A 15,019-nucleotide genomic window follows, 5' to 3' on the forward strand; every position below is an offset into this window, starting at 1 on the left:
CAATAAAGGTTGGGTGAATCTTGGAACTTTATAAAAGGCCACAACTTATCCTTGAGACGTAGCCCCTTGTTAAAGCAGGCTCTGCAGCAGTTACCGGTTAGCAACGAGTGAACCTTTACCTTTGCCCGAACCTTTACCGCTACCTTGTAGTCTGCATAGCTCTACTGACTCAAACTGTTATGTGTAGGTCAATATCTAATGATAGAATTAGTACACGCATGTAAACATCATTGTCACGTTCTGCTCCTTTAGTTCCTTTTTTTTCTTCACACTTGCTGCGAGAGATGACAGAGGGATGTTCTGGGCTATTTTATTGTTCGTGATACCATCACGTGGACCCCATAATTAATAGAATGACAAAAATATAAGTACATCTATAGAAAACCGTAAGTGGTTGTGCGCCATTCAAAAACTAGGCCTTACATATGCGATTAAGTGTCACCTTGATGTGAAAGAAAGGCTTTGCTGGTACTTAAATTGCTTTCACTTTAACTGGCGCCACGATGAGAATTACAGACACTGACATTAAAACAGCTGTCAAACTGCTGAGATTAAGAAACGATTTTGCCTAGGGGGGGGGCAATTAAATCACCAGGATCAGATATTTATATCGTTCATTCGATTGAGTTAGAATTGGCCGTTCTGATGGGAATTTGATCCTTCCTAATAAACCAAGTAGGCCCATAGGGTAGACCTATTTGGATAAGATTTCCGTTAGTGAATATTAGTTAGAACGTTTATTATTGAGGGTTAATTATGACCTAGTATTGAGTTATAATAGTGTAAAATACTGGATGGTTGAAAACGCATGTGCCTATCTAGATTATTGTGTTAGTTAAACTAAGATCAATAATGCACCTGCCATGTTTTCCATGTCTATATGTTTTTTAAATAGACCATGGCTGAGGTTTATCATTTGACTGTCAAAGTGTTTCATTCAATGAAGTCTATACAATGAATATGCCAATATTTGGTCAATTTCCATTGTAGGCATGTGTTGTCAACATAAACAAATAGCTTATCTATCTGCATCTACTCAAATGAGAGTGAAATGGAAATAGCCTTAGGCCTAATACTACACGTGTTTGGTATCTGATCCTTAGCGGGGCTAGAAGTCTATTGGCACCAAGTGACCGCTCAAACCCCAAATCACTGCTTGTCTATTATGAATGTTTCTAAAAAATGTTGTGCTGTTTTGGTAACACAATCTAAATCAATCTTACAAAGGATGGCAAATTTCGCAAACTTTTAGACCACCTAATTGATTTGCTTACATTTTTATTTTAAACAACGTTTTAATAAAAATATGCGATTAATCTATGTTATTTGCACTTCGAGTTAATGGAAGGAAACTTTTACTGCAAAAAATAGTTATAAATAACATTAGGCTATATTTAAATTACTGGACTTTCTGTTTCAAAATAAGTGATTTATTATGTTACGTAAATCGAGCAGCGCACTGTGCGCAAATGATTGTTTATCAAATCGTTTGAGTAACATTACATTAGTGGCTGAAGGAGTGCATTCACGAAACATATGTTAATGAACTTAATGAGTCTTTCCTGCAGGCTCGAGTGACATCGTAGGTATTCGAGACCAATCAGAGCGCACGCTGATGGAAGGCAGTGGGGTTTGAGGCACACCGGGTCTACATGAGTGTCTGGAGGATATTGTGAGGTTTACGAATGATGTAAAGAAGGGTTGACTTTTATGTGGTTCTTTTTTTTCGTTTCACAGATCCCTGGATGTACATTTTCTTCGTTTGGAATACATTTTTTATACAGGCAATGTTATTGACTTGATGGTGGATCCAGTTCAACTTTTCCTCGTTCTCCGACATTTCTCAATGCATCACCTTTTAGACCGACGGTTTTATGGACTTCTGTATTAGCTAATGATGTCTATAGGTTTCATGCCTGATAGTTTGAATTCTTCAGATCCCTCCAAATCGACCTTTTTCGAGTTTGGGCACGGGCACCCTGCGCACCAGCAGCATTCCCAAGGACACTCTCACATCTACCCCGTTAGTGGTTTACAATCTGCCGGACACTCTCAACACGGTAGTCCCTTCTCCCACGGCGCGTCCTCCTATGGCCGCTACGCCTACCCCAGAGCGGTGAACACTCATCACCCGAGTGCCTACATGCCCTACCAGCACAACAATCACAGTTTGGCGCACTCCAGATTAGATGAGACAGGTACGTGTAATATCAATATCTGTTAGTTCCTCACAGCTCTTGGCCTATCATACCACCATATCATTTTTTAAATAAATAAAACGCGTCGTCTACAATGAAAGTGTGCAATGTGCAAATTTAGCGGTAAAAGGAGTGTGGATTGTATGGAACTGTGCTTTAAAATGTAGACCTATTGCAATTGAAGGCTACATATTATCAGATGAAGGCTAAATTATCAGACGGTTCTTTGTAGGCTATGGTAGGCCTATACCTCAGAAGTACATGCATTATAGCTGTCAGTGTGTACATATTTGTTGTTTACAAAAATGACAAAAATTGTCCTCATCAAATGTGGGTTTAAAGGCAATACAATCAAACGCAATTTACAGTCAGTGCTACGGTAATCAAAATGTTTTCCTACTTTAAATGCATGTCAGGCATTTTGGGGTTATCTTTACTACTCATGTTCCGTAATGAACACAGATGGTGTCATTCATTTTATTAACCATACTTTTCTGTGGGTTAGCCCGATTATGCATGAGTACTTCAAACAGTCGTTTACTCCCATTATTAGTCAAGATAACAAAGCAATTCCAGGAAATAAGAACCATTTCATCCATATAGTGGTGTCTATTTATTGTTAAACTGTGGCATTTTCATAGGAGACACAGCCTGACATTTGGGCATGCAGCCTGAATTCCAGGCCGTGAATTTCAAGTAGCCTAGGCATAGACCCATGTTGATACAAACTCTTACATAGATACTAGGCCTTATCTTCTGCCCTGACGTAAAGTGGAAAGTTGTAAATCAAAGTGAATGTAGGCTACACCCGATTGGGCTACTGTTCAGCGTAGTTTAACTGAAATTCTCTCTTCTATCCACAGACCATGAGAAGTCTACAGTGATTGAGAACGGGGAAATTCGTTTGAATGGTAAAGGAAAGAAAATACGCAAACCACGGACCATCTACTCCAGTCTTCAGCTACAGGCACTCCAACATAGGTTTCAGCAGACCCAGTACCTGGCTTTACCCGAGCGCGCAGATTTGGCGGCTAAATTAGGGCTGACCCAAACACAGGTGGGCTAAATTAAACTTGACATAATAGCCGTCAACAGTAGGAAATGTGTTTTTAAAACTATCTTAGTAGACCAATTACCAAATTATAATACATTATTTGTTAAGTATTTCTAGGTCATCCTTATGTTCAGGCCTAAGAAACCAAATAGTTTATAACAATTAAAGTGAAGTGCAGACGGGTTAGATAGGTACAAAACACCTCATTAATCGTTTTAAATACACGTTGTATTTATTTAACTTTTTCCCTATTAATTTCAATAAATTCCCAATCTGGCCCTCAAACCATCACGGTCTCCTAATAATCCCCAGTTTGCAATTGGCTCATTCATCCCCGTTCTCTCCCTTGTAACTATTCCCCAGGTTGTTGCTGCAAATGAGAACGTGTTCTCAGTCAATTTACCTGATAAAATAACGGATAAATACAAATAAAAAATAATCTCAAATTAGGTCAAATTTGCTTCAAATAAAATTAAAGATCCAAAGGCCTCACATAACTTAATGCTACTGCACGACTGGACTATTTGAATTTGTGCACAGATCCACTTACTAGCCTTCTTGATAGACGTGACAGATAATTAAATATTATGCAATGCTGTCTACTAGCATTTTGACAATTTTTTCCAGAAATGTTGACATGAAACCCTTGAATCTGTCTCACACAGGTTAACATTTGAAAATGTAACACCAATACTGCCACAAGTTCATGTTTATGTTTGATTGAAGAAAAACACAAAACAACCTTCCCCTTTAGTTGTATGGAGAGGGTTTACATAGATCACAGATCTGTGGGTATTATTGTGGCTTTCTGTACTGCTCAAGACCAACTGAAAAGGCTAATTGAGAGCTTTGTTAAGTCAATTTCTTAATGCAGCTTTATTCTTAGTCTTAAATTACCATTGCGGCTAAAACCTTCTCACAGAGAGCTCTCTGTGACTTAAAGCAAACATAGCTCAATTGCAATATTGCAAGTCCAAATAGGCTTAACAGAGTAACAGAAAGACAGAAATGCATGCTGCCACTCTAAACTATAGGCCGATGTATTGTCTTTATAAACATCCGTGTCTAATTACCAACAATCATTTGGTCAAAGTCATGTTAAAGCACACTTATACTTTACCGCAGAAATGGGCATAGAGCAGTGCAATGAAGGCTGTGGGAACACACACACACAGTTTACAGATTGTAACTGAAGAAAATAGGACAAGTAGGCTGTCATGCAGATGATCTATTTTCAAAGTCATTGTTGGCATTATTCATTTATGTCAGGTAAAATTCTGAAATCTAAGGTTGAAATCAAGATTATGGCAACCATTTCCTTTGGACCTATAAACATAATGAAAGGCAAATAAACAGGTGGTGAGCATAATGTTTGGGTCTAACATCTCACCATGCACATCTGTCTTTTATGGGAAACATTTTCAAGCCTTTAAACATTGTTTTGCTCAATATATTTTAGCTATACTGTATAGGCAACACTTCTATTCAATTTCTAAAATCAATAACATTAATATGTTTTTAAATGATAGGCAATCCTAGGTTGATTGAATTAAATTGTCATTCAAAACACTCCCTGGCAAAATCTCTGAACTACACCATCCTGTCTGGGTCTGATTTGGCTTTGTTTCTTGTTGCTATATATGAGAATGGTTTGACTTTGTCCACCTCGGGCTCTGTGGCTTTTATTGAATATTTTATACTGCCGTAAAATCGATCAGAATAGCATCTTGTTCTGACTAAGTAGAATACATCATACATAGAAATGCATCTGACCTCCCTACTTGTTGACAGTGTTATATTCAAGCTCGCTGGGGCTATTTTAATTGAATATATTTTTAGCATGGGATTGTTGTCAGACTCATGCATCATTGGACTCATAAAATGTTGAACAATAGGGGAGCTAGCATTTAATGAACTAGTGAAGTGTCACTCATCCATTTTGCTGAATTGCAATAGGTCTAATGGTTCTGGATCCATGCACTGACTGGCAAAGTTGAAGAAATGTGTTAAAATTATAAGAAGTTTAAGAACGAATGCCACTTTCTGGGCTATTTTCCCTTTAAACGTATGAAATTGTTCCAATTTTCAATGCAATTTCGAAATGATAAAATGTGAATATGACAAGCCATTACGAGTTTGCAAGCCATGACGCATGTAAATCATTTCTATTGTGTGGAAGATAATTGTTTAATGATTGTTGTGGTGGTGGAGAGAGGGATGTCATAGCATACGCTGTAATGTGCTGCTTTCCCATCATATTTTCACATTCTAAACATCTATTTGATCTTTTTAGATTAAAATATGGTTTCAAAACAAGCGCTCGAAATATAAGAAGATACTGAAGCATGGCAGCGGGCCAGAGGGGGAACATCTCCACAGTACGTCATCTATTTCTCCTTGTTCACCCGGGATGCCTCAACTTTGGGAGGTGTCAATGGCGAACAAAGGGACCCCTACGCACCCCAACAATTACATGAACAATTTTGGTCACTGGTACCCAAACCATCTCCAGGATCCTGTGTCCAGACCTCAAATGATGTAAGCAGACCATCTCAACACACTGCACGGTGCTGTAAAACTCACCCGGCCATTTCTAACTTTTCAAGGGCCTCAAGGCTATATCTGCCTACCCCACACCCGAACACGTCTCATCTAGCCTATCAAGTTTGATTTACGTGTTTAATTCATGTCAATTGTCTTTTTTTCTTTCATTGCAATGTAGCCTATGTTTTTGGATGACGATTTGTATTTCCTGTGTCCACTTTACACACTGCTCTTAATTTTTGGAATGGCTTTGGTGAGAAATGTGCTGTCAGGTGGCAACATGCTTATGGTTTGATTCCAGCAAGGGACATGCACCTGAATATGTGTGTCAATTGGTTATGACCGTATTATTAATGTGACTAACAGTAGTGTTCCCAGGCAGTCCACGTTTGGATAGCTTCGTCACAGCAAATATGAATTTATTGTGCATATACATTTCAGAATGGTTTGATATGCACTGATGGATCTCAGCGTCTATTATTGTGAAGGTGTCAATAGTTATTGATCGTTTTTAAAGTGCTTTGTTTGATATACAGTGCCTTCAGAAAGTATTCACACCCCTTTACCTTTTTCCACGTGTTGTTGTGTTACAGCCTGAATTTACAATGGATCTCAATTGGGATTGTGTGTCCCTGGCCTTACACGCAATATCTCATAGTGTCAAAGTGGAATTTTGTTTGTAGAAAAATGTTGAAGGTGTATTAAACATTTAAAGCTGAAAAGTCTTGAGTCAATAAGTATTCAACTCATTTGTTATGGCAAGCCTAAATAAGCACAGGAGTAAAATGTGGTTAACAAATTGTATCGTAAGTTGCAGGGACTCATTCCTTGTTCAATAATAGTGGTTAACATGAGTTTTGAATAACTACCCCATCTCTGTACCTTTAATCGAGTAGTGAATTTCAAGCACAGATTCAACAACAAAGGCCAGGGAGGTTATTCAATGCCTGGCAAAGATTGAATAACTTTGCCTATTGGTAGATGGGTAAAAAAAAGAAAAAATCAGACACTAAATATCCCATTGAGTATGTTGACGTTATTAATTAGACTTTGGATGGTGTATCAATACACCTAGTCACTACAAAGATACAGGCGTCCTTCCTAACTCAGTTGCCGGAGAGGAAGGAAAACGCTCAGGGATTTCACCATGAGGCCAATGGTGACTTTACAACCTCTTAAGGATCCAACCCTTTTTTCAATTTTCACCTAAAATGACATCCAAATCTAACTGCCTGTAGCTCAGGACCTGAAGCAAGAATTTGCATATTTGAAGTTTGTGGAAATGTGAAATTAATGTAGTAGAATACAACACATTAGATCTGGTAAAAGATAATACAAAGAAAAAAACATGCATTTTCTTGTGCCATAATATATTATTCCAGCCCAGGTGCAATTTAGACTTTGGCCACTAGAGAGCAGAAGTGTATGTTCAAAGTTGTATACTGATCCAATGAACCATGCACATCTATTCAAAATGTCGTATCAAGACTGCCCAAATGTGCCTAATTGGTTTATTCATACATTTTCCAGTTCATAGTCGTTCACTCTCCTCAAGCATTAGCATGGTATTATTTCACTGTAAGAGCTACTGTAAATTGGACAGTGCAGTTAGCTTAAATTCTTATTAATCTTTCTGCCCATATCAGATATGTCTATGTACTGGGATTTTTTTGTTTCTTACAACCTCATGCTAATCACATAGCCTACATTAGCTCAACTGCCCCGCGGGGGGGCACTGATCCTGTAAAGGTTTAAATCAGTTACAATGTTTAATGGCTGTGATAGGAGAAAACTTAAGATGGATCAATAACATTGTAGTTACTCCACAATACTAATCGAAATGACTCGGTGAAAAGAAGGACGCATGTACAGAATAAAAATCTTCCAAATCACACATTCTGTTTGCAATGAGGCACTAAAATAAAACTGCAACAAAGAAATGTGGCAAAGAAATTAACTTTATGTCCTGAGTACCTCTCTTCATATTTTCAAGCGTGATGGTGGTTGCATCATGTTATGGGTATGCTTGTCATCAGCAAGAACTTGGATGTTGTTTTTTTAAATAAAATGAAATGGAATAGAGCTAAGCACATGCACACTGGGAGACAAATGGACCTTTCAGAGGGTCAATAAACTAAAACACAAGGCCAAATATACACTGGAGTTGCTTATCAAAACAACATTGAATGTTCCTGAGTGGCTTAGTTACGGTTTTGACTTAAATGATCTTGAAAATCTATGGAAAGACTTGAAAATGGCTGTCTAGCAATGATCAACAACCAACTTGATAGCGCTTGAAGAATTTGAAAAAGAATAATGTGCAAATATTGTGCAGGTGTGCAAAGCTTCTAGAGACTTACCCAGAAAGACTCAGCTTTCATTGCTTCCAAAAGTGATTCTAACTTGTATTGACTCAGGGGTGTGAATACTTAGGGCTATGTGAATTAGATATTTCTGTGTTTCATTTTCAATACACATTTCTAAAAACCTGTTTTCACTTTGTCATTAGGGGATATTGTGTGTAGATGGGTGGGAATGATTAGTTTGATCCATTTTGAAATCTGTCTGTAACACAGCAACATGTGGAATAAATTAAGGGGAATGAATCATTTCTGCATGGTGAAAATATGAAAATGTAATTTAATCAAATGCATGAGTAGACCTATAATCACTTATTGCAATTAAAATAAATCACCCGCAAGCCAATGTGGGGTGATACTATTATTGTCTATAAAATTATAATCCTATTATTTTCAAAAGATCCCTTTTGCCGTGACATTGTATTCGCAATGCCGTGACCGGGATTCGAACCGGGGTTGCTGCGGCCACAACGCAGAGTACTAACCACTATACGATCACGGCGAGCTACCAGGGCTGCGGGGATCTTGTGGGGGATACTACGCAATTAACTGGAGCCTGCAGTGACGTTTATAGACCTGCAAATATCTGCAGCTGTTCGAGTCCAATTTTGAAATGATTGTCTTGATATTCTATTGTCTTCATAGTAGCATATCTATCTTAACACTATAGTAGGCCTATATGCTATACAGTCTACCATCCTATATATAGGCCTACCATTGAAGCGTTCTCCTCGAGCGATTTAAATGTATTTTAAAGACCTTTGACAGTGAGTGATAGTTAGATTTCCAAACAATTCATATTCAGGTGAGGTCTATGATTATGCGCGTGGGTAGACCTATGATAGGTCTGAGCTTCTTCCAGTATAGTTCAGCCTACAATATTGGAACCCATCCTTGTTCAGAATATTGCATTTTGTTAGATATTTATTTGATTGACATTATGAATATGACAAGTGCTTTTTGGTATTAAATCTGACTTGCAAAAAAACTTCTATCAACAGTTCCAATCTACACTCTTTGAAAAAGAGAATCAAAAAAGGGCTCTATTGCGTGCTTCGTATATTATGGCACCCCTAAAGGTTCTATATAGAACCCGTTGAAGGGTTATTTTATCAGAACCCCCAGGGGTTCTTCTTCACTGAACCAAAATTGGTTCTATATAGAACCCTTGAGATCCATATAGGGTTCTATATGGAACCAATTTAGGTAATGTATAGAACCTTAAGTGATGCCATAAATGAAGCAAGCATTTAACCTTTTTTTTCTAAGGGTGTATAAGAAAAAAAAATCTAATAATGTCATACTCGAGTAAAAGTAAAGATACCATGACATAAAATGACTAAAGTAAAAGTGAAAGTTCCCCAGTAAAATACTACTTGAGTAAAAGTAAACAAGTATTTGGTTTTAAATATACTTAAGTATCAACATTAAATGGAATTGCTAAAATGTACTTAAGTATCAAGTAAAAGTATAAATAATTTAATGTTCCTTAATTAAGCAGACCGGACGGCACAATTTTGTTATTTTTCTATTTATTGACGGATAGCCAGGGGCACACTCCAACACTCCAACACAGACATAATTTACAAACGAAGCATTTGTGTTTAGTGAGTCCGCCAGATCAGAGGCAGTAGAGATGACCAGGGATCTTCTCTTGATAAGAGGGTGAATTGGACCATTTTCCTGTCAAAATGTAACGAGTATACTTTTGGGTGTCAGGGAAAATGTATGGCGTAAAAAGTACATAATTTTCTTTAGGAATGTAGTGAAGTAAAAGTAAAAGTTGTCAAAAATATAAATTGAAACTACAGATACCCTAAAAAACTACGTAAATTGTACTTTAAAGTATTTTTACTTAAGTACATCACACCACTGTCAAATATTCGTTTTGAAACATCATACATTCGTATTTGTGTTGCTTATTGGTGTACACAGTATGCTTGTTTAGCTTGCACGGAATTTCAAATGCGAGCTATCCCCTCTCGATTGGCCTACAACTAAGGAGGTCAAAGCCTTAGCTAGACCTACTCTCAGAACATCTGGAGGAGCGAGAAATCGTCGGTGCTTCGTTGAATGGGCCCACCTATTAAGGTCATTTCGACAGTGTTTGTTGAATAAAGCTTCTATTCGTGAGGGATAAACCAAGTCAAAGTCTACAAAATATCCCTCCTCATTAAGTGGTAGAAAGAACGAATGTCCATGAGAAGATAACTAGTTATACTGGGGGGGACATTGAACATTTGCCACCATTTGCACGAGACAGGTGTTCGATTATACCAGCAGGGCAGTGCTAACATGTCACATTATATGCTTTTTTTAATCGATCATGAATAGCCATTACATAGTTACCGATAAATAAAGCTTTTCCGGTAAGGAGTGGACATTTTCGTGTAGCAGCCTCTGAGAAAACAGACAATTAAAGCATGCTCATTCAATTGCAGTGGACGAGGAATCTTTTACTGCATATTTTCGTTTTCAACGTGGAATTCTGCTTTGTATGTCGCAAGGGACGCATAAAGAAGTAGGTTTTCCTTCATCTTTCCCACACATCTCCCCCCACTCCCGGAATAAAACTGCCCGTTGTCATAATACAATGATACATGGGTGCATTATTCGATCACGAAGCAGTTTCTGATTGATAGTACTTCCAACTGATTTGCACATCCTTGCGTTTAAACTGTTTAAACATCCTGAAAAAGCTATTTGTATTACTTTAGACAGTATCCATTGGAGCGAGCTGATGTTAATTCAGTACGGTGCAAGTTGCGTTGTAGTGAGCTTGCTTAATGACATCGAATGCATGCGTCTTAGAAGAAGAAAAAAAAGACAATTTTTTATTTTTCACACAGCCTCTTGCTTTCAGTGTCATGGCAAAAAAGTATCAGTTATGTAAAATCCATTATAAACATATGCATTTTCGCCATAAGGAATTCGTTTTGGACTTTACCCGTATCCTAAAATATCATATAAATATAATTTTACTTGAATTAACAATTACATTCAGAGTTGTTTTTGTCATAAATCATTTTAAGAATATCATATACTGGTTGTATTTGAGCGTTTCTGTTTTCTCTGCACAACATTTAGAAGTTGTTCCTTTTCAGGTTTAAAAGTGAGTGCTAAATGCTAACTCCCGTTCGTATAAGCTAGTAGCATAGCTAGCATACAGAAATCGGTGGTGGTAGTCAAAGTTGTTTTTAACTGCAATATAGTTGATTAATGGCGATAACATAAACGTGTAGGCTTTTGGGTTTGACATCCACACATATATTAGGCTAATTTTGCCAGGCGAAAATGAGGAGATTTGGGATCATTCCCGGATGGCATTTTACCCCCACGCGTTTCCATGGCATTTCCATCGTTTGGGTCGAGTTCCATTGACCTCTTTACCACATCTATGGTAACATATAAATATATTAAAACATTACACGAATATGCCTTGCTGTTGATCCCTAATAAACCCATACCACCACTGCCTCAGCGATTGTCATAGACATACTGTACAGACTTAACTTTAACAGGGGTCTCCCGAGGCCATAAACTAGAAAGAGTGGAAAAACCAAAGAGCCTTATATTCCCCCACCTGCAGCAAGATAAATATTGTTTTTAATATTTACATGTCCTCACCCCTGCTTTATTTCTTTATACGATGAACAAACATATAAACTGTAAAGTGTTGGTCCCATGTTTCATGAACTGAAATATAAAATCCCATACATTTTCCATGCACGCTTAGAGATTATTTATCTCAGACTTTGTGCACAAATGTGTTTACATCCCTGTTAGTGAGCATTTCTCCTTTGCCAAGAAAATTAATCCACCTGACAGGTGTGACATATCAAGAAAACGATTAAACAGCATGATCATTACACCACCTTGTGCTGGGACAATAAAAGGCCACTTTAAAATGAGCAGTTTTGTCACACAACACAATGCCACAGATGTCTCAAGTTTTGAGGGTGTGTGCAATTGGCATGCTGACTGCAGGAATGTCCACCAGAGCTGTTGCCAGAGAATTTAATGCTAATTTGTCTACCATGAGCTGCCTCAAATGTCATTTTAGAGAATTTGGCAGTACGTCCAACCGGCCTCGCAATCGCAGACCACACGTAACCACGCCAACCCAGGTCCTCCACACCACCTGTGTGATCGTCTGATGGGGGGGTGATGCTGAATAGCATTTCTGTCTGTAATAAAGCCCTTTTGTGTGGAAAAACTTATTCTGATTGGCTGGGATTCGCTACCCAGTTGGTGGGCCTGGCTGCCAAGTGGGTGGGCATATGCCCTCCAAGGCCCACCCATGGCTGCACTGCTGCCCAGTCATGTGAAATCCATAGATTAGGATCTAATGAATTTATTTAAAATTGACTGATTTCCTTATATGAACTGTAACTCAGTAAAATCTTTGAAATTGTTGCATGTTGAGTTTGTATTTTATTCAGTGTACGGTACATTCGGAAAGTATTCAGACCCCTTGACTTTTTCCATATTTTGTTACCTTACAGCCTTATTCTAAAATGTATTTTTTAAAATCCCCCTAATCAATTGATTGGACATGATTTGGAAAGGCACACATCTGTCTATATAAGGTCCCACGGTTGACAGTGCATGTCACAGCAAAAACCAAGCTATGAGGTTGAAGGAATTGTCCATAGAGCTCCGAGATAGGATTGTGTCGAGGCACAGATCTGGGGAAGTAACCAAAGCATTTCTGCAGCATTGAAGGTCCCCAAGAACACTAGAGCTGGTCGCCCGGCCAAACTGAGCAATCGGAGGAGAAGGGCCTTGGTCAGGGAGGTTACCAAGAACCCGATGGTCACTCTGACAGAGCTCCAGAGTTCCTCTGTGGAGATAGGAGAAACATCCAGAATGACAACCATCTCTGCAGCACTCCACCAATCGGGCTTTTATGGTAGAGTGGTCAGACGGAAGCCACTCCTCAGTAGAAGGCACATGACAGCCTGCTTGGAGTTAGCCAAAAGACACCTAAATGACTCTCAGACTATGAGAAACAAGATTCTCTGGTCTGATGAAACTAAGACTAACTCTTTTGCCTGAATGCCAAGCATCACGTCTGGAGGAAACATGGCACCATCCCTACGGTGAAGCATAGTGGTGGCAGCATCATGCTGTGGTGATGTTATTAAGCGGCAGGGACTGAGAGACTCGTCAGGATCGGGGGAAAGATGAACGGAGCAAAGTACAGAGATCCTTGATGAAAACCTGCTCCAGAGAGCTCAAGACCTCAGACTGGGGTGAAGGTTCACCTTTCAACATGACAACGACCCTAAGCACATAGCCAAGACAATGCAGGCGTAGGTTCGGGACAAGTCTCTGAATGTCCTTGAGTGGCCTAGCCAGAGCCCGGACTTGAACCTGATCGAACATCTCTGGAGAGACCTGAAAATAGCTGTTAGCAACGCTCCCCATCCAACCTGACAGAGCTTGAGAGGATCTGCAGAGAAGAATGGGAGAAACTCCCCAAATACAGGTGTGCCAAGCTTGTAGCATCATACCCAAGAAGACTTGAGGCTGTAATCACTGCCAAAGGTGATTCAACAAAGTACTGAGAAAAGGGTCCGAATAGTTATGTAAATCTGATATTTCTGGCTTTAAAAAAAAATGATTTTGCAAAATTGTCAAAAAACTGTTTTTGATTTGTCATTATGGGGTATTGTGTGTAGATTGATGAGGTGGGGGGGAACAATTTCATCCATTTTAGAATAAGGTTGTAAAGTAACAAAATGTGGAAAAAGTCAAGAGTTTTGAATACTTTCCGAATGCACTGTAGTTGCTGAATGAAGTGACAAGGCATCTTATATGCAATTTCACATCTCAAGATTAGAATAATGGGTAATCAAGTTAGACAGAGAGAGTATGGCCTTTTAAACAGGGCAATCAGGAAGATTCAAGGGAAACTCAAAAGACTGTTCCTGTGAGAGACAGAGTAGGCTGCAGAAGGGGAAGGGAGAGTGCAAGATGGGTTATGATATGGATACAATAAGTTCTAATGGATCAATGCTATGGAGGCTTGCTTGGTTTATGAGCATCAGAGGTGTCTGATGGATTTGAATCGCAGGATAGCAATGAGAGGGAAAATGGGGATGTTATTGCAGTAAATCCCAGTTCCTTCAGTGGTTGGGCGAATAGCAAAGCTGCTCTATGGTGATTATTGTTATTAACTTGAGTGATCTGACATCTAGTGTAAATGTGTGCAACTTCCCGTTTGGATAGAATGCCTGTGTTTCATTTGAGGGAATGATTGACTCCTAGGCACAATGCTAGGGATTAGAACTACACTGCTAAAAAAAAATAAAGGGAACACTAAAATAACACATCCTAGATCTGAATGAATGAAATATTCTTATTAAATACTTTTTTCTTTACATAGTTGAATGAGCTGACAACAAAATCACACAAAACTTATCAATGGAAAACAAATGTATCAACCCATGGAGGTCACACTCAAAATCAAAGTGGAAAACCACCCTATAGGCTGATCCAACTTTGATGTAATGTCCTTAAAACAAGTTAAAATTAGGCTCAGTAGTGTGTGTGGCCTCCACGTGCCTGTATGACCTCCCTACAACACCTTGGCATGCTCCTGATGAGGTAGCGGATGGTCTCCTGAGGGATCTCCTCCCAGACCTGGACTAAAGCATCTGCCAACTCCTGGACAGTCTGTGGTGCAACGTGGCGTTGGTGGATGGAGCGAGACATGATGTTCCAGATGTGCTCAATTGGATTCAGGTCTGGGGAACGGGCGGGCCAGTCCACAGCATCAATGTCTTCCTCTTGCAGGAACTGCTGACACACTCCAGCCACATGAGGTCTAGCATTGTCTTGCATTAGGAGGAACCCAG

At 39.0% G+C, this 15,019-nt stretch overlaps 1 protein-coding gene across 1 annotated transcript; it reads left to right on the forward strand.

The window, feature by feature from the left end:
- The first annotated feature begins 1,597 nt into the window (after positions 1 to 1,597).
- LOC118357609 (homeobox protein Dlx4b-like) lies at positions 1,598 to 8,520 on the forward strand. The gene is made up of 3 exons (XM_035734897.2): positions 1,598 to 2,198; positions 3,062 to 3,255; positions 5,546 to 8,520. Exons 1-3 carry the CDS (start codon positions 1,895 to 1,897, stop codon positions 5,792 to 5,794), a joined length of 747 nt encoding a protein of 248 aa, XP_035590790.1. The 5' UTR covers positions 1,598 to 1,894; the 3' UTR covers positions 5,795 to 8,520.
- Positions 8,521 to 15,019: the final 6,499 nt, after the last annotated feature.

The sequence above is a fragment of the Oncorhynchus keta genome, chromosome 24, assembly GCF_023373465.1.
Source record: "Oncorhynchus keta strain PuntledgeMale-10-30-2019 chromosome 24, Oket_V2, whole genome shotgun sequence".
In the NCBI taxonomy this organism is placed as follows: Eukaryota; Metazoa; Chordata; class Actinopteri; order Salmoniformes; family Salmonidae; genus Oncorhynchus; species Oncorhynchus keta.

What these genes read in the sequence shown, in the direction of transcription:
- LOC118357609 (XM_035734897.2), top strand. Translation starts at nt 1,895, where the DNA reads ATGATGTCTATAGGTTTCATGCCTGATAGTTTGAATTCTTCAGATCCC. An exon ending in CTCCAGATTAGATGAGACAG is followed by an intron (nt 2,199 to 3,061) that starts GTACGTGTAATA and finishes TTCTATCCACAG; the next exon opens with ACCATGAGAAGTCTACAGTG. An exon ending in TAGGGCTGACCCAAACACAG is followed by an intron (nt 3,256 to 5,545) that starts GTGGGCTAAATT and finishes TGATCTTTTTAG; the next exon opens with ATTAAAATATGGTTTCAAAA.